The 25,493-nt window shown below is 39.2% G+C and overlaps 1 protein-coding gene across 1 annotated transcript in view; it reads right to left on the bottom strand.

Annotated features, from left to right (window-relative positions):
* ACTR2 (actin related protein 2) overlaps positions 1 to 25,493 on the bottom strand; it is a 160,218-nt gene that overhangs the window by 6,700 nt on the left and 128,025 nt on the right. Inside the window, exon 8 of the mRNA XM_053712095.1 lies at positions 20,761 to 20,893. Coding sequence (XP_053568070.1) covers positions 20,761 to 20,893 — 133 coding nt within the window. The remainder of the gene's footprint in view (positions 1 to 20,760; positions 20,894 to 25,493) is intronic.

The raw sequence follows: 25,493 nt of genomic DNA, 5'->3' as shown, positions 1-25,493 counted from the left end.
ATAAAACTAATTATTTGTCCTGAAGGATATGAGTCTCTAAACAAATATGAGGCTTTAAACAAAAAAGGCATTAGTTATTTCATATTATGGTTCACCAGCGCCAATAACATATATTGGAAGTCTGGGTAGATACTCAATGAAGTATACCACTAACCACAGTGGATAAAAATTATAAAATAACATGTCTATTAAATCCTTAAACAGACAATTAAGGAAGCAACATATAGGAACATCAATGTGGACTTCTGAATATAATAGGCATGTCTACAACAGTCTCCAGCTCCTAAAAAGGAACGCTCACTACACAGAATGGATATTAAAATACAATGTGTACTGTCACTTTAAGAGCAAAAAAAGGAAATTTATTATTGCCTGATAAATTTGTTTCTTTTACGATACGATGAGTCCACGGATTTCATCCTTACTTGTGGGATATCGCCTCCTGGTCAGCAGGAGGAGGCAAAGAGCACCACAGCAGAGCTGTATATATAGCTCCTCCCTTCCCTCCCACTCCAGTCATTCGACCGAAGTTAGGAAGATAAAGGAAAAGCCAAGGTGCAGAGGTGACTGAAGTTTAACAAAAATAAAGACCTGTCATATAAAAACAGGGTAAGCCGTGGACTCATCGTATCGTAAAAGAAACAAATTTATCAGATAAGAATAAATTTCCTTTTCTTTTACAAGATACGATGAGTCCACGGATTTCAGCCTTACTTGTGGGATACAATACCAAAGCTATAGTACACGGATGAAAAGGGAGGGACAAGACAGGGAACGTAAACGGAAGGCACCACTGCTTGAAGAACTTTTCTCCCAAAAACAGCCCCAAACAAGGCAAAAGTATCAATTTTTTAAATTTGGAAAAAGTTTGAAGAGAAGACCAAGTTGCAGCTTTGCAAAACTGTTCAACAGAAGCATAATTTTTGAATGTCCACGAGGAAGCCACAGCCCTAGTGGAACGAGCCGTAATTCGATCAGGAGGCTGCTGTCCAGCAGTCTGATATGCAAAATGGATGATACTCTTAAGCCAAAAAGAGAGAGAGATAGCCGAAACTTTCTGACCCCTACGCTTCCCAGAAAACACAACAAACAGGGAAGACGATTGACTAAAATCCTTAGTTGCCTGTAAGGAAAACTTCAAAGCACGGACCACGTCCAAAATATTTAACAGCCACTCCTTAAAAGAAGGATTAGGACACAAGGAAGGAACAACAATTTCCTGATTAATATTTTTATTTGAAACAACCTTAGGAAGACAACCAGGTTGAGTAGGTAACACCACCTTATACGAAAGAAAAATAAGATAAGGTGAATCACATTGTAAAGTCTAAAGCTCAGATACTCTGCGTAGCAGAAGAAATAGCAACCAAAAATAAAACTTTCCAAGAAAATAACTTAATATCTATGGAATGCAGAGGTTCAAAAGGAACCCCATGAAGAACTTTAAGAACTAAATTCAAACTCCAAGGAAAGGCAATTGGTCTAAACACAGGCCTGAATCTAGTCAGAGCCTGACAAAAAGAATGAACATCTGGAACATCTGCCAGATGCTTGTGTAACAAAATAGATAAAGCAGAAATCTGTCCCTTTAAGGAACCTGCTGACAACCCTTGCTCCAATCAGTCTTGGAGAAAGGACAGAATCCTGGGAAACCTAACCCTACTCCATGAGTAGCCCCTGGATTCGCACCAATAAAGATATTTATGCCATACCTTACGGTAATTTTTTTTTTCCTAGTAATAGGCTTACATGCCTGAATCAAGGTATCTATGACCGAATCAGAAAACCCTCGCTTAGATAAAATCAAGGGTTCAATCTCCAAGCAGCTAGCTGTAAAGAAACTAGATTTGGATGATGTTAAGGTCCCTGAAAGAGAATGTCTTTCCTCAATGGAAGCTTCCATGGAGGCTGAGATGACATGACAAACCAAGTCCTGCGAGGCCACGCAGGAGCGATGAGGATCACCAATGCCCTCTCCTGTTTGACTTGAGCAATAACCAGGGGAAGGAGAGCAAATGGAGGGAACACATAAGCTAGGCTGAAAGACCAAGGCACTGCCAAGGCATCTATCAGCTTGTCCTGGGGATCCCTGGACCCGTATCTCGGAAGCTTAGCATTCTGACGAGACGCCATGAGATCTAACTCTGGCCTGCCCCATCCGAGAATCAGGTTGGCAAATATCTCCGGATGGAGGTCCCATTCTCCCGGACAAAAAGCCTGACTGCTCAGAAAGTCTGCTTCCCAGTTTACCACACCTGGGATGTGGATCGCCGAGAACAAGAGTGAGAATCCGCCCACTGAAGTATCTTGGTTACTTCTGTCATTGCCAAGGAACTCCTTGCTCCTCCCTGATGATTGATGTAAGCTACAGTCGTAAAGTCGTCCGACTGGAATCCAATGAATTTGGCCGAAGTCAACTGAGGTCAAACCTGAAGCGCAGTGAATATTGCTTTCAACTCTAGTATATTAAAGGAAAGCAGCGACTCCGTTCGAGTCCATACACCCTGGGCCCTCAGGGAGTTCCAGACTGCTCCCTAGCCTATCAGGCTGGCATCCGTTGTCACTATCACCGAAGAAGGTCTGCGGAAGCATGTCCCCTGGGATAGATGATCCAGTGACAACCCCCATAGAAGAGAGTTCCTTGTCTTCTGATCTAGATTTATATGAGGAGACACATTTGTATAATCTTCATGCCACTGTCTGAGCATGTCTATTGCCGCTACCATCAATCCAATTACCTCCATGCACTGAGCCACTGACGGCCGAGGATAGGTCTGAAGAGGTCGGCATGTGTTCATAATCTTTAAATTTTCTGACCTCTGTCAAAAGAATTACATGGATAGAGTTTATCAGAGTACCCAAGAAAGAAACCCTTGTCTGTGGAACTAGCCAACTCTTTTCCAGATTTACCTTCCACCCATGATTCCTCAGGAAGGATAGAGCAATGTCGTATGAGACTTTGCTAGCTGATAAGACAACGCCTGGATCAGAACATCGTCCAGATAAGGCGCCACTGCAATGCCCCGCGGTCTTAGAACCGCCAGCAGGGACCCCAGAACCTTTGTGAAAATTCTGGGTGCCGTGGCCAGACCGAAAGGAAGAGCCACAAAATGAAAACGTTTGTCCAGAAAGACAAACCTCAGAAACTTGTGATGATCTCTGTGGATAGGAACATGAAGATATGCATCCTTTAGACCCTCCTGGATCAATGGAAAAATGGTACAAATAGTTTCCATCTTGAAAGATGGAACTCTGATAAACTTGTTTAGACTCTTGAGATCTAAGATAGGTCTGAAAGTTCCCTCTTTTTTGGGAACTACAAACAGATTCGAATAAAACCCCTGTCCCTGAATTGGAACGGGACAAATTACTCCCATGAAGGATAGGTCTCTTACACAGCGTAAGAACGCCTCTCTCTGTATCTGGACTTCAGACAATCGAGAAAGAAGAAACCTTCCTCTAGGGGAAGAATTTCCGAATTCCAGCTTGAATCCCTGAGACACTATCTCTAATGCCCAGGGATCCGGAACATCTCTCACCCAAGCCTGGATGAAGAAAGACAGTCTGCCCCCTACTAGATACGGTCCCGGATCGGGGGCCAACCCGTCATGCTGACTTGGGAACAGCAGCAGGTTTCTTGGATTGTTTACCCATGTTCCAAGACTGGTTAGGTCTCCAGGTATATATTTATTTATATATATTTCGAAAGGCAGCAAAATTTAGTGATCTGCAGACAAGCCGAATTTAGCAAACTCATAAGTCTTAATCCTATCCTGGATTTATCTATAGGACTTTCTAATTGAAAAAGCACAGCAGTCAAATTGCTGTTGCTCTAGTGACGGTAAAAAAGTACACAGCTGAAAGTGGTTGGAAGCCCTGGAGTATAACCCTTTTTGAATCTTTGAAGGAAGCAACTACCCTCTAAGGAAGTAGCGAGTCTCGTGGCCCAGCTGAAAGCCATTCTAACCCCAGGAATGAATATCCAGCCTCCTTAGCTGAGAAGGGTATATCTTATGAAATATAGGAAATGCAGTCTTGCTTTCTTATAATTTACTCGTCATACAAGAAAATAGTCAGAACCCTCCACTTGTTAATAAAACACTTTACCTCTTCCTATCACTACACAGGCAAAGAGAATGACTGGAGTGGGAGGGAAGGGAGGAGGTATATATACAGCTCTGCTGTGTGCTCTTTGCCTCCTCCTGCTGACCAGGAGGCGATATCCCACAAGTAAGGATGAAATCCGTGGACTCATCATATCTTGTAAAATAAATATTGTTACTTTCATAGCCCTTCCACAGTACCCGCTTTCAGAATGAGGGGGCAAGTAAGTCAGAGGCAGGGAAAGCAGATCTCATACATTATAGGGCTTTATGGAACTTCAAAGCAGGAGTAGAATTGAATCCACAATATCGTTAATATTTTCTGAAAACAGAAAGCACGCAGCGCCTCATCAGGGGAGAACATGAAAAATAAAAAACAACTCTGTGGGGATCACATTACTAAGATTAGACTTCCTACATGATTTATCAGTTAGAAAAGTCGGCTTAGTAATGCGCTGCTTAGAAGACACCCCCCCCTGCAAACAGAAGCAACATATTAACAAAATTGCGCAGATAGAAAAGAATGCACCCTTAGATCTGAATTCCCGCCATTGAAATTGCTCTGCATACAGGGCAGTAATGATAAAAAAAGAAAGCCCTTGTACACAGCCCTTGTATACAAGTCTCCAACCTCAGTAAATAAAGGAAGCCATTAAGGAGACCTATGCCCTCTCAGCTATGTAACTTCCTTAAGTCTATTAGAAATAAGGAGCAAGCTCAATAACCTAAAAGGAGCCGTCCATAACAAATGTTAATACACATGAAGCATAAGGGACTACCCAGATAAGCCTCTAAACGTACCAGAGCCAACACAAAATAACAGGGTATACTAGTGTACAGGAAAGTATTAACCCCTAGTCTCCTAGTCACAATAGTGCCTGCATCCTGCTAAAAATATATTTTAGATTAGATTTGTTTATTGTCATTGTACAAAGTAAAAAACAGAGACAACGAAATTATAGTTGAATATCTAATCTATCCATAACACAAGGTAGTACTATGATGGTAAGTCTGGCAAAGGACAATGAAAAATCAAGTGACTTGTGCAAAACGTTTTCATACCACAGAATATGAAAAGTGCAATATGCAAAGAAAATTTTTTCTATACCACAAATATATAAAATACAATATGCAAAAGAATTATTTCAATACTAAAAGGTGCAAGTGCAAAAATGAATTCCATGCCATAAGAGTATATATATATATATATATATATATATATATATATATATATATATATATATATATATATATATATATATATATATATATATAAGTGCAATATGCAAAAAAAATATGCATCTAGTCACACTTGTGTGTACTTAATAACACACATAAGTATTAAATATTAAATAGTGAAAAATGAATAAATTAATAAACACTGTGTAAATTTACACTGTATAATGTGAGGTGAATCATGTCAGAATAAAGTGAAGTGAATACACTGTAAGTGAATATAGACCATTGACAGAATAAACTGTTGGATTAAGCAACCATTAATTCAACACTTGCTTTATGGTTAAATAAAAAGTCCATCAATGAAAGATAAAAAGAAAAAAAGAAAAAGTCTGGACATAAGAGAAAAATTAAAAAATTGTTGTTTAACAAGGTAATGGCTCTATGAAAAAAGCTATTCCTAAGTCTGGCTGATTTGCCTTTTAAGCTCCTATATCGCCTCCCAGATGGTAATAGGGCAAATATACTATTACTGGCATGAAAAGGATGTTGGATAATAAGAAAAGCCTTTTGGAGACTACGTCTACTTTGAAGATCTTCAATAGGAGGTAGCTGGACATCAATAATATACTGGGCAGTTTTAACTACCCGTTGCAGGGCTTTACGATCAGAATTAGTACAGTTTCCATACCATACAGTAATGCAATTTGTAAGAATACTCTCAATAGTACAGCGGTAGAAGTTAACCAGAATCTGGGTGGATAAATTAACTTTTTTCAGTGATCTTAAAAAATAGAGACGTTGTTGAGCTTTCTTCACCAAAATCGAGGTATTTAAAGACCAAGACAAATCTTCAGAAAAATGTATGCCCAAAAATTTTAAACTTGACACTCGTTCGACCATGGTTACATTTATGTAAATAGGCAGCTGTAAAAAGCGTTTGGATTTTCTGTAATCAATAATTATTTCTTAAGTCTTTTTGATAATATTAGGATATATTATGTCCCAAAGAAAGCTGCAGTATATGTCATAAGTGCACAGTCCCCCTATATAGAAGAACAAAAGGCACTTACCTGGAGGACAGTCTGACCGGTATGAGAGGAAGCCACTCCTTACATAGACCTCAATGTAAACCTGCCTGGCAGCAGGGCAGCTCACCCAGTTTGAGAGGCATTTTCCCTCACATGGACCTGTGGAAAAAAAGAAAGACTGAGTAATCTTACTCAGACTTTCAAGTTAGGGCAGCAACAACTATTTGGGAGGCGCAGTGAGAATTATACCCCACAAGTTCCCCATTGCTTAAAAGCCACCACTGCTCTACTGAAGAGACTGACATGGGCTATGGCTAAACCCCAGGAAATAGCAGAACAAGCTTGCTCTGCTTTAAAATAATAATTGAAGAATCTTCTTTTCAAACACCTAAACTTTACCACCTCCTTGCTTTTAACGTAGGCAAAGAGAATGACTGGGAGTTGTGGGAAGGGAAGTGACATTTAAACAGCTTTACTGTGGGGCTCTTTGCCTCCTCCTGCTGGCCAGGAGTGATATTCCCAACAGTGATTAATGATGATGATTTGTGGACTCATTGTGTCATTAGAAAGAAACGGGCACTTTCATTCATGAAAATTGACATTTCACCATATTTTAAAAATACCTTGTTCTTCTGAAACGCCGGATCACCGTTCTGAAACAATGCCCCGCCTGCTTCTTCCTGGTTTACTTACCCAGCAATAACAAAAACGGCTTCCTCCAATCATGGCATTGCCGGAATCGTCATTGCTGACTTATGAAGAGGCTTGCTACGGGCTGGTAAAGCACTGGAGCGGCTTCAAGAAGAAAAGGTAAGTATATTTTAAGAAAACAGCTGAAATGTCAATTTTCATGAATGAAAGTACCCTTATTTTTAATAGTTTTTTTAAAAACCGGGCACTTTCACATGAAAATTGACCTTCACTTTAAAGCATTAGCAAATAACAGAATTTATGCTTACCTGATAAATTACTTTCTCCAACGGTGTGTCCGGTCCACGGCGTCATCCATTACTTGTGGGAATATTCTCTTCCCCAACAGGAAATGGCAAAGAGCACAGCAAAAGCTGTCCATATAGCCCCTCCTCAGGCTCCACCCCCCAGTCATTCGACCGACGGTTAGGAGAAAAAAAAGGAGAAACTATAGGATGCCGTGGTGACTGTAGTGTATAAAGAAAGAAATTTTTCAACCTGATTAGAAAACCAGGGCGGGCCGTGGGCCCGACACACCGTTGGAGAAAGTAATTTATCAGGTAAGCATAAATTCTGTTTTCTCCAACATTGGTGTGTCCGGTCCACGGCGTCATCCATTACTTGTGGGAACCAATACCAAAGCTTTAGGACACGGATGAAGGGAGGGAGCAAAACAGGTTACCTAAATGGAAGGCACCACGGCTTGCAAAACCTTTCTCCCAAAAATAGCCTCCGAAGAAGCATAAGTATCAAATTTGTAGAATTTGGCAAAAGTGTGCAGAGAAGACCAAGTCGCTGCCTTACATATCTGATCAACAGAAGCCTCGTTCTTGTAGGCCCATGTGGAAGCCACAGCCCTAGTAGAGTGAGCTGTGATTCGTTCAGGAGGCTGCCGTCCGGCAGTCTCATAAGCTAATCGGATAATGCTTTTCAGCCAGAAAGAAAGAGAGGTAGCAGTAGCTTTTTGACCTCTCCTCTTACCAGAATAAACGACAAACAAAGATGAGGTTTGTCTAAAATCTTTTGTTGCTTCTAAATAGAACTTTAAAGCACGAACTACATCTAAATTGTGTAACAGATATACATATGTCCACAGCACTATGTCTTTCAAATCTCTTTATTCTCTGTACATAACAGGTATATAAACATCATTGTGTATACTGTTAAATTGTGTAACAAACTTTCCTTCTTTGAAACTGGATTCGGACACAGAGAAGGAACAACTATTTCCTGGTTAATATTCTTGTTGGAAACAACTTTTGGAAGAAAACCAGGCTTAGTACGCAAAACAACCTTATCTGAATGGAACACCAGATAGGGTGGATCACACTGCAAAGCAGATAATTCAGAAACTCTTCTAGCAGAAGAAATAGCAATCAAAAACAGAACTTTCCAAAATAGTAACTTAATATCTATGGAATGCATGGGATCAAACGGAACCCCCTGAAGAACTGAATTTAGACTGCAAGGAGGAGTCATGGGTCTGTAAACAGGCTTGATTCTGACCAAAGCCTGAACAAAAGCTTGTACATCTGGCACAGCTGCCAGTCGTTTGTGTAACAAGACAGATAAAGCAGAAATCTGTCCCTTTAGAGAACTCGCTGACAACCCTTTATCCAAACCTTCTTGGAGAAAGGAGAGAATCTTTGGAATTTTAATCTTACTCCAGGAGAATCCCTTGGATTCACACCAACAGATATATTTTTTCCATATTTTATGGTAAATCTTTCTAGTCACAGGTTTTCTGGCTTGGACCAGAGTATCTATCACAGAATTTGAAAACCCACGCTTGGATAAAATCAAGCGTTCAATTTCCAAGCAGTCAGCTGCAGAGAAACTAGATTTGGATGTCCGCATGGACCTTGTACTAGAAGATCCTGTCTCAAAGGTAGCTTCCATGGTGGAGCCGATGACATATTCACCAGGTCTGCATACCAAGTCCTGCGTGGCCACGCAGGAGCTATCAGAATCACCGAGGCCTTCTCCTGTTTGATCCTGGCTATAAGCCTGGGGAGGAGAGGAAACGGTGGAAACACATAAGCTAGGTTGAACGACCAAGGCGCCACTAATGCATCCACTAGTCTCGCCTTGGGATCCCTGGATCTGGACCCGTAGCAAGGAACCTTGAAGTTCTGACGGGACGCCATCAGATCCATGTCTGGAATGCCCCATAATTGGGTTAACTGGGCAAAGACCTCCGGGTGGAGTTCCCACTCCCCCGTATGGAAAGTCTGACGACTCAAATAATCCGCCTCCCAGTTGTCTACTCCTGGGATGTGAATTGCAGATAGGTGGCAGGAGTGATCCTCCGCCCATTTGATGAGGATACCTCTCTCATCGCCAAGGAACTCTTTGTTCCTCCCTGATGGTTGATGTAAGCTACAGTCGTCATGTTGTCCGACTGGAATCTTATGAATCCGGCCTTCGCTAGCTGAGGCCAAGCCCGGAGCGCATTGAATATCGCTCTCAGTTCCAGGATGTTTATCGGGAGAAGGGACTCTTCCCGAGACCATAGACCCTGAGCTTTCAGGGAGTCCCAGACCGCGCCCCAGCCTAATAGACTGGCGTCGGTCGTGACAATGACCCACTCTGGCCTGCGTTAACTCATTCCCTGAGACAGGTGATCCTGAGTCAACCACCAACGGAGTGAGTCTCTGGTTACCTGGTCTACTTGAATCTGGGGAGACAAGTCTGCATAGTCCCCATTCCACTGATTGAGCATGCACAGTTGTAATGGTCTTAGATGAATTTGAGCAAAAGGAACTATGTCCATTGCTGCAACCATCAATCCTACTATTTCCATGCACTGAGCTATGGAAGGCTGCAGAATAGAGTGAAGAACTTGACAAGCGTTTAGAAGCTTTGACTTTCTGACCTCTGTCAAGAAGATCTTAATTTCTAAAGAATCTATTATTGTTCCCAAAAAGGGAACTCTTGTTGACGGAGACAGGGAACTCTTTTCTACGTTCACCTTCCACCCGTGAGATCTGAGAAAGGCTAGAACAATGTCTGTATGAGCCTTTGCCTTGGAAAGAGACAACGCTTGAATTAGAATGTCGTCTAGATAAGGTGCCACTGCAATGCCCCTCGGTCTTAGAACCGCTAGAAGGGACCCTAGCACCTTTGTGAAAATTCTGGGAGCAGTGGCTGATGATCTTGTGGATAGGAATATGTAGGTACGCATCCTTTAAATCCACGGTAGACATATATTGACCCTCCTGGATTGTAGGTAAAATTGTTCGAATGGTTTCCATTTTGAACGATGGAACTCTGAGAAATTTGTTGAGAATTTTTAAGTCCAGGATTGGTCTGAAAGTTCCCTCTTTTTTGGGAACTACAAACAGGTTTGAGTAAAACCCTTGACCTTGTTCCACAGTTGGAACTGAGTGTATCACTCCCATCTTTAACAGGTCTTCTACACAATGTAATAATGCCTGTCTCTTTATTTGGTCTGAAGACAAGCGAGACATGTGGAACCTTCCCCTTGGGGGCAGTTCCTTGAATTCTAGAAGATAACCCTGAGAGACTATTTCTAGTGCCCAGGAATCCGGAACATCTCTTGCCCAAGCCTGAGCAAAGAGAGAGAGTCTGCCCCGTACTAGATCCGGTTCCGGATCGGGGGCTACCCCTTCATGCTGTCTTGGTAGCAGCAGCAGGCTTCTTGGCCTGTTTACCCTTGTTCCAGCCTTGCATTGGTTTCCAAGCTGGTTTAACCTGGGAAGCGTTACCCTCTTGTCTAGAGGCTGCAGAGTTAGAAGCCGGTCCATTCCTGAAATTGCGAAAGGAACGAAAATTGGACTTATTCTTAGCCTTAAAAGGCCTATCCTGTGGGAGGGCATGGCCCTTTCCCCCAGTGATGTCTGAAATAATCTCCTTCAATTCTGGCCCAAAAAGGGTCTTACCTTTGAAAGGGATATTAAGTAATTTTGTCTTGGAGGATACATCCGCCGACCAAGATTTTAGCCAGAGCGCTCTGCGCGCCACAATTGCAAACCCTGAATTTTTTGCCGCTAATCTCGCTAATTGCAAAGCGGCATCTAAAATAAAGGAATTAGCTAACTTAAGTGCGTGAATTCTGTCCATGACCTCCTCATATGGAGTCTCCATATTAAGCGACCTTTCTAGTTCATCGAACCAGAAACACGCCGCCGTAGTGACAGGAATAATGCACGAAATAGGTTGGAGGAGGTAACCTTTCTGAACAAAAATCTTTTTAAGCAAACCTTCCAATTTTTTATCCATAGGATCTTTGAAAGCACAATTGTCCTCAATGGGAATAGTCGTGCGTTTGGCTAGGGTAGAAACTGCCCCCTCAACCTTAGGGACTGTTTGCCATGTGTCCTTCCTTGGGTCGACCATGGGGAACAATTTCTTAAATATAGGAGGAGGGACAAAGGGTATGCCTGGTTTCTCCCACTCCTTATTCACTATATCCGCTACCCTTTTAGGGATCGGAAAGGCATCAGGGTGCACCGGGACCTCTAAGAATTTGTCCATCTTGCACAATTTTTCTGGAATGACCAAAGAGTCACAATCATCCAGAGTAGATAGAACCTCCTTAAGTAATGCGTGGAGATGCTCTAACTTAAATTTAAATGTCATAACATCAGGTTCTGCCTGCTGAGAAATTCTTCCCGAGTCAGAAATTTCTCCCTCTGACAAACCCTCCCTCACTGCCACTTCAGACTGGTGTGAGGGTATAACAGATAAATTATCCTCAGCGCCTTCCTGCTCTACTGTGTTTAAAACTGAGCAATCACGCTTTCTTTGAAATGCTGGCATTTTGGATAAAATATTAGCTATGGAGTTATCCATTACTGCCGTCAATTGTTGCATAGTAACAAGCATTGGCGAGCTAGAAGTACTAGGGATCGCCTGCACGGGCATAACTGGTATAGACACAGAAGGAGAGGATGAAGAACTATCCCTACTTCCTTCATTTGATGAATCATCTTGGGCAACCTTGCTAAATGTGACAGCACTGTCCTTACTTTGTTTGGACGCCATGGCACAATTATCACATACATTGGAAGGGGGGGACCACCTTGGCCTCCATACATACAGAACATGATCTATCTGAAGGTACAGACATGTTAAGACAGGCTTAAACAGGGTAATAATGCACAAAAAACGTTTTTAAACAAAACCGTTACTGTCTCTTTAAATATTAAACATAACACACTTTATTTCTGAATATGTGAAAAACTATGAAGGAATTATCCAATCTTTACCCCACAGTGTCTTAATGCATTCAAAGTATTGCACCCCAATTTTCAAGTCTTTAACCCCTTAAATGAGGAAACCGGAGCCGTTTTAGTCAATTAACAATTTTAACTCCACTACAGTCCCAGCCACAGCGTTTGCTGCGACTTCACTTATCCCAGGGGGGTATACGATACCAAATCAGCCTTCCAGGAACGTTTTTCAATGAGAATCAGACCCTCTCACATGCAGCTGCATGCACTGCATCCAAAAGAAACTGCGCAATAATGGCGCGAAAATGAGGCTCTGCCTACTACAGTGAAAGGCCCTTCTTGACTGGTGAAGGTGTCTTACAAGTACCTGACGCTTAAAAACGTTCCCCAACATTAACAAAGTGAAAATTCACTTAAAGCTGCATAAAATACTTAAATAAAGCAATCGATTTAGCCCCTAAGAGTGTCAACCAGTTTCTAGCCCATAATAAGCCCTTTATTCTGTTTGAGTCTAAGAAAATGGCTTACCGATCCCCAAGAGGGAAAATGACAGCCTTCTAGCATTACACAGTCTTGTTAGAAAAGGACTAGTCATACCTTGAGCAGAAAAGTCTGCAAACTGTTCCCCCAACTGAAGTTCTCTGGGCTCAACAGTCCTGTGTGGGAACAGCAATTGATTTTAGTTACTGCTGCTAAAATCATTCTCCTCTTTTAAACAGAACTCTTCATCTCTTTCTGTTTCAGAGTAAATAGTACAACCAGTACTATTTTAAAATAACAAACTTTTGATAGAAGAATAAAAAACTACAACTAAACACCACATACTCTTCACCATCTCCGTGGAGATGCTACTTGTTCAGAGCGGCAAAGAGAATGACTGGGGGACGGAGCCTGAGGAGGGGCTATATGGAAAGCTTTTGCTGTGCTCTTTGCCATTTCCTGTTGGGGAAGAGAATATTCCCACAAGTAATGGATGACGCCGTGGACCGGACACACCAATGTTGGAGAAATTAAAGTTATTTGCATTCAGTAACTATTCTGTTACCAAGTGGACAGTGTTTTTAGTAGGGATGCACCGAAATTTCGGCCGCAGAAACATTTCGGCCGAAAATGGCATTTTTGGCTATTTCAGTTTTCGGTTATTTTGCCTGTTATTTTTGGTAAAATTATTGTGTAGCATGTTTCAAATTTGATGCTAGCCTAGAGCCGATGTTTAAATTCATTACTTGGCTTACTGGTTTTGCATATGAGTTTTCTATGACTATACTTTATTTGAATAATTGGTAAAAAAAAAACTGGTAAATCTTATTCTGTTACATAGAATTAAATAAAGAATAATACCGTATATTGATATTTAATATTGTTTAAAGTAGGGATGCACCAAAATATTAGTCGCAGAAACATTTTGGCTTGTTTTTTTTTTTTCTTGGTAAAATTGTGTAGCATATTATTGTTTTAAAGTGAATGTAAATTTTGATGCTTATGTGCCCGATTTTTAAAAATTCAATTAAAAACAGGGGCACTTTAATTCATCAAAATTTACATTTCACTCCTGTTGTGAAAAAAAAAAAAAACACCTTTTAAACTTGACAGCAGCTCCAGCTTCCTCCGGTCGTCACAAGCCATTTCTGATGTCAGAAATGATGGATGGGTCATCCTCCAATCACGGCTTCCCCCCCGGGGGAATCAGTGTCTGATTCAATGCCGTAATTGGAGGAAGCTGGATTCCTCATTTTAGACACAGGAAGAGGCTTTGCGGCAGTTGGAGGAAGCTGGAGCTGCTGTCAAGACAAGGTAAAAGGCAAGTTTTTTTTTTCACAACAGGAGTGAAATGTAAATTTTGATTAATTAAAGTTCCCCTGTCTTTAATTGAATTTTTAACAACCGGGCACTTTAGCATCAAAATTTACATTCACTTTAAGATATTTTGTCCAATTTTATTGTGTTACTTTCAATAAAAGTGTGGGCTTTTTTTTTATTATTGGCTTGAAGGTTTTCAATTCAGATTCATTCATTAAATAGTCTAATTATGCCAAAAAAAAACCTAAAAAATAAATTATTTGAAAAAATACATTTTCGGTATCTGTTTTCGGCCAAGTGCATCCTGGATTTTCGGGTTCGGTTTTGGTCCAGAATTTCCATTTCGGTGCATCACTAGTTTTTAGACAACGTGACAGATATTTCATAGATTTTGTATTTGGTTTTGTGTTCTGCTCGGAGCACTTGTCCATGACAATAAGAAATAGTTCATAAGTTTTGATACATTTTTAATTAGTTCATATTTATTTTTTTTAGTCTACAATTTTATACAATGTTCATCGAGGTAGCTGTTATAATAGTATAATTGATTAATTTTGTGCAACACAGATTACAAAGATTGTGCAGACTGAAAGAGACCTTCATTTGCTCTTGATATTAACAACCTTATAATATTTCTGTTACAGGTCTATAGCTGTTCAGAAAAAATAGAAACTACTTTAACTGAGAAACCTTTATCTTTGAGAATCAAGGATTCAGTAAACATGCACTGAATCTTCGTAATAGAATGAATTCTGAATCAGATCTTTGTAAATAAGTTCTGCTGGACCAGGTGGGAGCCAGAAGAATCATACCCCTTTGTTTATTATGAATAAATAGTAAAAGGACAAAAACTAGTCTGAGCCTCCAAGGAATTCTAATGTCTATATGAAAGGCATGTTCTCAAAGAACAAAGAATAAATGTAAAAAAAAAAAGAGAAAATACAAAAATACAGGCTTATGCACTACTCAAAATAATAAATGCTGTAATAAACAGAACTTCCCTTTTGAAGGAAACAGCAGCCAGCCCCGGTATCTCTCAGACCTTTTCAAACTAACAGAAAAGGATATGGCGGCGCTGTATTCCCTCAGGGATATATAAATCGAACTGGCTTTTATCCTCTGCTACTGCTCAGAAAAAGAAAACCAACCTAGTGCAATGCAGCCAGAAATTACGATTGCACTAAATGGAAAGTACTCACAGAATTATGTGAATAAGAAACTTTATTCAGGACACTGGAATTATCATAAAAACAACAGAGCTCTGTTTTGATTTTAACTCTTGAGAAAGGAGCTGTTTCACCGAATTCGGTTCAGACTTTTAGTAAAGAGCATTTACTGTTTTTATGAAGTCTCCAGCGTCCTAAATGAAGTTCATCTTGTTCACATAACACAGAGTATTTTCCATTTAGTGCAATATTTTCTGTCTGTACTGCACTATGTTGGCTCTTCTTTCCTGAGGTTACATGTAAAGAAGTAGCAGAGGAGAGAAGCCGGTTCGATATATATACCTGAGGGAATACAGCACCGCCATATCCATTTCTGATAAAGTTAAAAAAAAAAAAAAGGTATGAAATAACTAATTTAAAATAAAAAAAACAGTTCATGTTTTTGCGTTTTTTCCTGTTAAATCGCTCAACATATTTAAACAAAAAAACAATTTATGTAAGAACTTACCTGATAAATTAATTTCTTTCATATTGGCAAAAGTCCATGAGCTAGTGAGGATTAAAGACAGGAGAACTTTAATTAATCAAAATTTACATTTCACTCCTGTTGTGAAAAAAAAAAACTTGCCTTTTTCCTTGTCTTGACAGCAGCTCCAGCTTCCTCCAACTGCCGCAAAGCCTCTTCCTGGGTCTAAAATGAGGAATCCAGCTTCCTCCAATTACGGCATTGAATCAGGCACTGATTCCCCCGGGGGGGAAGCCGTGATTGGAGGATGACCCATCCATCATTTCTGACATCAGAAATGGCTTGTGACGACCGGAGGAAGCTGGAGCTGCTGTCAAGTTTAAAAGGTAAGTTTTTTTTTTTTCACAACAGGAGTGAAATGTAAAAACCCAGACCCTGTTCCTGAAGTGGAACTGGTATAATTACCCCTGAAAGCTCCAGATCTGAAACACACTTCAGAAAGGCCTGAGCTTTAACAGGATTTGTTGGAACGTGAGAAAGAATCTTCTCACAGGAGGTCTTATTCTGAAACCTATTCGAAACAATGTTCTGAATCCAATGATTCTGAACGGAATCTGCCCAAATGTTTTGAAATAATTTCAATCTGCCCCCCACCAGAAGAACTGGATTGAGGGCCGCACCTTTATGCAGTCTTGGGGGCTGGCTTCGGTTTCTTATAAGGCTTGGATTTATTCCAACTCGAAGATGGCTTCCAATTGGAACCAGAGTCCTTAGGGGAAGGAGTGGTTTTCTGTTCTCTATTCTGACGAAAGTAACGATAACGATAAGAAGCTTTAGATTTAGCCTTAGATTTTTTATCTTGGGGCAAAAAACTCCCTTTCCCCCAATAATAGTGGAAATAATAGAAGCCAACTGAGAATCAAATAAATTATCATTATTATTCCATGATTTGAGCCATAAAGCTCTTCTAGCTAAAATAGCTAAAGACATAGATTTAATATCAATCTTGATGATATCAAAAATAGCATCACAGATAAACTGATTAGCATGTTGAAGCAATGACCAATGCTAGACAAATCAGGATCTGTTTCCTGCTGTGCTAAGCTATCCAACCAAAAAGTTGATGCAGCCGCAACATCAGCCATAGAAAAATTGCAGGCCTGAGAATATAGCCAGAATGTAAATAAGCTTTCCTTAGATAAGATTCAATTTTCCTATCTAAAGGATCCTTAAAAGAAGTACTATCTTCCATAGGAATAGTAGTACGCTTGGCTAGAGTAGAAATAGCCCCATCAACCTTAGGGACTTTTCCCCAAAACTCTAATTTAGCCACTGGCAAAGGGTACAACTTTTTAAACCTTGAAGGAACAAAGGAAGCACCAGGCTTAGTCCATTCCTTAGCAATCACATCAGAAATAGCATCAGGAACAGGGAAAACCTCAGGAGTAATCACAGGAGGTTTATAAACAGAATTTAAACGTTTACTGGATTTGATATCAAGAGGACCAGACTCCTCAATATCCAAAGAAACCAACAATTCTTTCAACAAAGAACGAATATACTTAATCTTAAAAGGATAAGCTGATTTATAAATGTCAATGTCTGAAGTAGGATCTTCTGAGCCAGAGAGATCCTCATCAGAGGATATTTCAGTATGTTGTCGGTCATTACAAAATTAATCAGTTTTATGAGAAGTTTTAAAAGACCTTTTAAGTTTATTAGAAGGCGGAATAGCAGACATCGCCTTCTGTATTGCATCAGCAATATAATTTTTCATATCAACAGGGATATCCTGTACATTAGATGTTGAGGGAACAACAGATACTGTACTAGTACTAATATAAACATTTTCAGCATGCAAAAGTTTATCATGACAACTGTTACATACTACAGCTGGAGATATAATCTCAGCTAGCTTACAACAGATACACTTAGCTTTGGTAGAACTGTGTTCAGGCAGCATGGTTCCTACAGTAGCTTCTGAGACATCATCAGATTGGGACATTTTGAAAAATGTAAAAGAAAAAATAACATTTAAACAAAAATATTTAATTTCCTCATATAGCAGTTTCAGGAATGGGAAAAAAATGCAAATGCTAAAATAGGCAAAAAGCAAACAGCATAGCCCTCTGAGCATAAAGAAGACAAGGAGCATATAGGAAGTGAAGTAAAATAAAACCACATTTTTTGACGCCAAGTATGACGCACAATGCAAAAGGAAGTTAAAAAAATTAACAGAGGCAACTTTGTGCAAAACAACCTGGCATCAACTAAAACGCAGGAAATGATGACTTGCGTCATCATAGACGCACATTTCGCGCCAATAATAACGCAATAAATAACAGCATTTTGCGACCTCGCAAGCCTAATTCTGCACGCGAAATTTAAAGATAAACAAGTCAAATTGGAAAAGAAGACTATTCCCCAGGTAAGAATTTTTTTTTAACTTCTTAAAACATATTTCCCATACGGAAACTGTTAGACTGCAAAGGGAAATATACATAGACCTGACTCATGGCAAATATAAGTAAATACATATATTTAAAACTTTATATAAATTCATAAAGCGCCAAACATAGCTAAGAGTGTCTTAACAGTGATACATACTTACCGAAAAACACCCATCCACATATAGCAGACAGCCAAACCATTACTGAAAACTATCAGCAGAGGTAATGATATAAGAGTATATTGTCAATCTGAAAAGGGAGGTAGGAGATTAATCCCTACGACCGATAACAGAGAACCCTTGAAAAGATTTCCCGTGAGAGAAACCATAGAAATCAATAGGCGATACTCTCTTCACATCCCTCTGACAAACACTGTACTCTGAGAGGAACTGAGTTTCAATATGCTTAGAAGCGCTTATCACAGAAGAAAAAATCAAGCACAAACTTACTTCACCACCTCCATAAGAGGCAAAGTTTGTAAAACTGAGTTGTGGGTGTGGTAGGAGGTGCATTTATAGGCATTTTGAGGTTTGGGAAACTTTGCCCCTCCTGTTAGGAATGTATATTCCATACGTCACTAGCTCATGGACTCTTGCCAATTACATGAAAGAAAGAAAGAAACATTTCACATTTTGGCAAGAAGACGCCCTCTAGTGGAAAGTATGGATATTTTCAGTATAAATAGCTCTTCTAGTGGTAAAGGTATTAAAACACAGAATAAAGAACAGTTGTAAAAGGTTACACTGAATACAGTCATTTCATGTTTTGTCTTAGTAAAAGCTTGAATTGGCATAATCCTACGTTAAGTTACATTTTTTAATTGTTAATTATTAAACTGCTAAAGAACTGGGAAAATATTTGGTTGTATAATGTGAACTCACATTCACTACAAACCATAACAATTTGAAGTAAACAATATTTTATTTTGTTTAAGTATATGAGTATGGGTGGGGAAATGGACTAAAATGTTGAAAATGTTTAGGGAAAAAAATAATTTACTTTTTATTTGCAATTAAGAAAGTGCAATTGCATTGTATTTTTAATATGCATTTGTTGATTATGCAATAATTATTTGTATAATGGTCATTTTTAGTTCAAAACAAATCCCAGTGCCTGCATTTACATCTGCCTTGCTCCCCAGAGCCTTTTTATCTTGAATTTAAAGCAGAATGTGTCACCCACACAGCCTCCACTGAACGCTTGTTATCGTAGACAGTGACTGGTTTGGCAGCACATGAAACTACCCATCATTGATTGCAACAAAAAGTGTGGCGTGAAAGTAGTGGTAGCAAAAGCATTAATTTGCAATAGTAGTGATTGGTTCAGATTCTGATTAGTTGTAATGCCACTTTTGAAGAAAAATAAAAAGTGTGTGTGTGGGGTGGGGGAGGGGCAAGGGTGTGGAACAGAACGTTGAGTATTTACGTCAAAGTGCAGGGATTTCACTTTTTTGTATTTAATGAGGGGCTTTGGCATTAATATAACTTTTTTGCAATTTAGTAATACCAAAAAGGTTATGTATCCATGACAAAAATCAGTTAACAGGAACATTAATGTCGCACAATGTGCAAATTACAGTTTCAAATAAAGTTATTTCTCCAATCGGAATTTCAAATAATGGGCATTTTATTATCAACATTATTGGAACTGAGTAATAGTCATGTGTAATAACTTTTAGATTTCCATTTTGCTATGATTTTTAATTTAATATATAGTTTTATGTTGCACATTACTCAAGAACCCATAACAAACCTAGCTCTGGTTGTGAATGTTTGCCAATGACTAGCTGCTTACAGTGAAGGTAAATCCAAGCATTTTGAAATACTAGGATTTACAAGTGCTACAAATAAAGGGGACTTTCAGTAATGAAGTAAAAAAAACAACAACTTTATGCTGAAAGTTTATTTATTTGTAGCAAATTTATGCCAAGCTGAGCACCTCCAAGCACCCACAGTAAAGCTCCTTTTTATCAATAGCGTTCTCTTAGCCAATAGCGTGCTAGCCGTACAGCATAATGCCGATAGGCCCGAGAAGCCTAAGAGGTGGAAACATCATCTAATTGAAAAAAATAGTGTTTGCCGTGGGCAGCTAAAAGGTGCTTAGCTCGCCATAAACTCGCTGCAAAATAAAGGTACTTTCAGCATGAAGGTTGTTGGGTTTTTTATACATGATGACAAAGTCTCCTTAATTTGTAGCACTGGTAAATTCTAGTGTTTCAAAAAATGCTAGGATTTCCAAATCATTTTAAATGGACAGTAAAGTCAAAATTAAACTTTCATGGTTCAGATAGAATATGCGAATATAAAAATTTTTTCCAATTTAGTTAAATTATTAAATTTGCTTTGTTCTTTAGGTATGCTTTTTTGGAAAGTATAAGTAGGAAAATTTAGGAGCAGCAAAGCACTACTTGGAGTTAGCTGCTGATTGGTGGCTGCACATATATGGACTCTTGTCATTGGTTCAACAAATGTGCTCAGCTAGCTCCCAGTAGTGCATTGCTGCTCGTGAGCCTACAAGTTAAATCTCTGGGTGAATAGCGTTCTGCAGGATTTAAGGGCACCATGATTATCATAATCATAATAAATACATTTTATAATTTGGCTAAGGTAAACATGAAAACTTTAATAGTAAGCAGCAGAAATAAAAAGGGATAAAAACAAACAAACCCATCTTGCATTCTTACCGAGAGTTTTTCAACATCTCCTTTGAGAACACGTTCTAAATACAACTGCTTAAGCTCTCGCTCCAGACGGGAAGGCAGTCCTGGGTACATTGTGGAGCCTCCAGAAAGCACGATGTGCTTATAGAACTCTGACCTGTAGGTGACATTAACAAAATGCTTTATGAAAACTCTCACTTTTATTTATCACAATATCTAGATTAAAACTACATTGTGGTTAAAAAATGTAAAAAAAAAAAAATGTACATAATTAAAATTTAACAAGAGAAAAATAAAATCCCCCTTTCAATGTATCAAATTATAATTATGATGGAGTGTCCGGGCTGCAGTCATGCTAGGCTGAAATACCAGGAGCAGCGAGAGATCAATTGATAATCCGTCAGTTATCTCTGGAATTCTCTAACATTCGAATATTAAAGTGCCATAGCTAATAAGGTGAACAAAAGCTGAGTTTAAACATATCAGTTTTGTGACATTCTAACTCTCATGGTCTGGTCCGGACGGTTGATTCTTAGGCGACGGCCTACTATACAGATAGCAACCCCTCCCCCGTTTAGTGCAGATGCAAAGGGTCTGTTCAAATGCTAACCATGAAGGAGATATATGATGAAATACAAACATTATTGAATGTCCAAAATGGACAAGCTGAGGATCTCTTTAAAGTCAGAGATTGGACTAACAGGCAGATCCCCACAGAAAACAGATATCTGCGCAGTTACTTCAACCATCCAAGACGATTTGCGTGTTGAAGTCTTAAATTCACCTACATTACTGGCAAGGGAGCTACCTTCTGTACAGAGTATGAACCCAGAGCTCTTGGATACTTGTTTGCTGAGGCCATCTAGAGTCAGTCTATCCACTGGATTTAAACTGAGGAAGAGCGTCCCGCTCCTTGAGATATATACAAGCAAAGCTGGAGAATCATCTAACATTGATCAAGCCCTCTAAAGCAGTAATATATCACTAATCTGGATGGATGAGTCAGGGGGTGTGGCCGGCTCCCTAATGTGCTGATCCAACGTCTAATTGCAATTGGAAGCAGTCTATCAGTGGCCCTTATTCTGGCTACATTGCTAGTTGACTCTCGCTGGATACTGGAAATGCTCCCCAGGCGGCATCTTATGGACTGCTTACCTGGACTCTGACCATACTATGCCGTAAGACTGGCATCGGGTAATATTCTTAGTAACACTTCATCTCTACAAAGTGGCTCTAATACCAAGACACTGCCCTTTACTTTGCCTTTTGGACGATGACTATAATGTCTGATGATCAGTTTTACTAGGTCCCTTAAAGACTTCATAGCTCTTGTTTATTTGGTTTCTAATTAAGTTTTAAATAGTTTGGAGATTTTGTTTTTATTTAATTTCAATGTTTAGCTTCAGTTTATCTGTGGATATATTATATAGGATTACAAGATGTTCTAGACAAGATTTCTTGTAAAAAAATATAGCTGGCATAATGGGTACTTATTGAGATTGTAGCCTTATTATTTTATTCTTTTATCACACCTATTTTAAAATAAATGGTCGTATAAAGGTTGCCAAGTATGTAGTAATGACTATTAAAACAATACGTAGATTGGGTTTAAACTGTAGCCCACAGATATACCTATATTGTTTATTTATAGCAGCTTATAACTCTGATAACATCTGCGCTTGTATTGGCTACCATAGTTAATGGCGGAGTGGAAGGGTATTGAGGCTGCAGCCCTATCATCTTAGTCTTAAGTGCTCCATTGTACTCCAGCTGACAGTTTAAATATTGCTAAGGAACTAGTGGTGTTTAGTATTATTAGATGCAATTTGAAATGTGAGTGCAGCTCACAGATATAAATGATATTTATATCACCAGTTTTCCATTATTACACAATAATTAGGGGTTCCCAGAATTGTAAGTATCAGAGACCCAACACCCTGTACAATATAGACCTGCATAGTGATAAAGGGAACCAATAATATCTATATAATCTCCAACTGAATCATCACCTAGAGTTGCTTTTAATTTGTGTCACAATCTCTATTGCACTAACCACAAGTTACATCCTTTTCTTATCTTAGTACAGCAATCTCGCTATACCCAGCAACTTTCGAATAGTTTGTCAATTGCTATTGCTCTATTATCTATTTATCTTAAAATAGCGGTCCATTAGTTGTTCTTCCCCAAGACCTCCTTCATAATATAGATGACAATTTATCCTGATCATTCCTGCTTAAATAGCCTAATATTACATTTGAATTCAAGCAAGCAGATAGCGCATTACACCATATTATGTATAGCCTATACATAAATTCACTTGCTATGCTCATGATTTTCATCAGCCTACAAGTGGCTCTATATCATGATAGATTACCTCCATGAGTTTAAATGAATATTCATACGTCCAAGAGTGGCCTCTATAATAGTAGGAGGTTGTTATACTTTAAAATAAAGGTTTCAGCATTATATGTTAGCATATAACTGGTATCATACAGTATATAGTTCTTATATTCCTCTCTCATCATTGGATTAAAGAGATCTATTTAATACCTAATGTGTAATTATGTAGTTTATGTACACTCCTGACTATTACCACTAACACATTAAGTAGTTTTTATATTATTACCTACTTATTAGGACCAAGAGAGGCCTTTAGTTTTCCTATAATCCCTAACATAGCATAGATAACCGACGTTGGGTCCAAAAGTGGCTCTTTGTTCAGCGGGAGTACCTCAATTTACCATGAGATTTCAGTTGTATAGGTCACTATATTTCATAGATTATACATTCTTATTTTCTATTTTTGTGCCCTAACATAGTAATGCTTATTGTGTAATATTGCCTAAAATAGTGTTGCCTATGTATTTGTAATGTTTGGTTTGACATTTCTAAAAACTTTAATTAAAAAAAAAAAAAGGAAAAAAAAATGATAAACACATAATAAAATGGATTGCAGCTCCTTATGTTTATACAGTTCTGGAGTGTGAATGGCACATGAGATTAACATACGCACTAGCATCTTATTATTGCATTTGAATGTCCCTTTAAACCAACCTATATAAATACATTTGTTAACTAAGTGCAACACAAAAGGGCTAATTTATGAAGCTGCGTTCACAACTTCAAATCCCTTACAGTGCAGGTTTGCACATTCAAGTCTGCAACCGTACTACAAGGCCAATGCTTCCTAACGTCTCTGACACGGCACTGTAGGCAGTGAATGCAAACAGACTGTGTCCAAATCTTCTAAAATCTCTCTTTAAAACAGTTAAAGGATCTTGAAAAAACTAAATGTATGCTTACCTGATAAATTTCTTTCTTTCTTGACACGGTGAGTCCAAGGATCATCTCTAATTACTATTGGGAATATCACTCCTGGCCAGCAGGAGGAGGCAAAGAGCACCACAGCAAAGCTGTTAAATATCACCTTGCTTCCCTCCAACCTGTCATTCGACTGAAGGAAAAAGAGAGAAAGGGAGTAACACAAGGTGCAGAGGTGCCTGAGGTTTATATAACAAAGAAAACCTGTCTGTAAAAATACAGGGCAGGCCGTGGACTCACTGTGTCAAGAAATAAATAAATCAGGTAAGCATAAATTTTGTCTTCTTTCTAATGACACGGTGAGTCCACGGATCATCTCTAATTACTTTTGGGAATCAATACCCAAGCTAGAGGACACACATGATAAGGGAGGGACAAGACAGGGAACCTAAACAGAAGGCACCACTGCTTAAAGAACCTTTCTCCCAAAAGAAGCCTCAGCTGAGGCAAAAGTATCAAATTTGAAAAAGTGTGTAGAGAGGACCAAGTTGCAGCCTTGCAAATCTGTTCCACATTAGCTTCATTTTTGAATGCCCAGGAAGAAGAAACAGCCCTCGTGGAATGAGCCGTGACTCTCTCAGGAGGCTGCTGTACAGCAGTTGCATAGGCAAAGCGATTTATACTCTTCAGTCACAAAGAAAGAGAAGTAGCCGTAGCTTTCTGACCCTTGCGTTTCCCAGAGAAAATAAACAAATCAGAAGACTGGCGAAAAACCTTAGTCGTCTGCAAATAGTATTTCAACGCACGCACCACATCTAGCAGACACTCTTTCTGAGAAGAAGGGTTAGTACACAAAGGAGGAACAACGATTTCTTGATTAATGTTCCTATAAAAAAACACTTTAGGGAGGAACCCTAACTTAGTATGCAGAACTATCTTATCCGAATGAAAAATAAGGTAAGGGGATTCATACTGCAACGCATACAGCTCAGAGACTATGAGCAGAAGAAATTGCAACAAGAAACAAAACTTTCCAAGATAACATCTTAATATCTAAAGAATGCATAGGCGCCTGTTGAAGAACTCTAAGAACCAGATTAAGACTCCAGGGAGAAGTAACAGGTTTGAACACAGGCCCAATTCTGACCAAGGCCTGACAGAAGGATTGCACATCTGGCACGTCCGCCAGATGATTATGCAACAATATAGATAAGGCAGAAATCTGACCGTTCAAGGTACTAGCAGATAATCGCTTCTCCAGACCCTCCTGGAGAAAAGACAAAATTCTAGGAATCCGAACTCTACTCCAAGAGTAGCCTCTGGATTCACACAAATACAGATATTTACGCCATATCTTATAGTAAATCTTTCTGGTAACAGGCTTACAAGCCTGAATCATGGTCTCAATGACCAACTAAGAAAAACCATGCTTAGATAGAATTAAGCGTTCAATCTCCAAGCAGTCAGCTTCAGAGAAACAAGATTTGGATGAAGGA

Source organism: Bombina bombina, chromosome 4 (genome assembly GCF_027579735.1).
Source record: "Bombina bombina isolate aBomBom1 chromosome 4, aBomBom1.pri, whole genome shotgun sequence".
NCBI classification, from domain to species: domain Eukaryota; kingdom Metazoa; phylum Chordata; class Amphibia; order Anura; family Bombinatoridae; genus Bombina; species Bombina bombina.
Note: the sequence above shows the minus strand (reverse complement) of the source record. Positions and strands in the feature narration are given on the sequence as shown.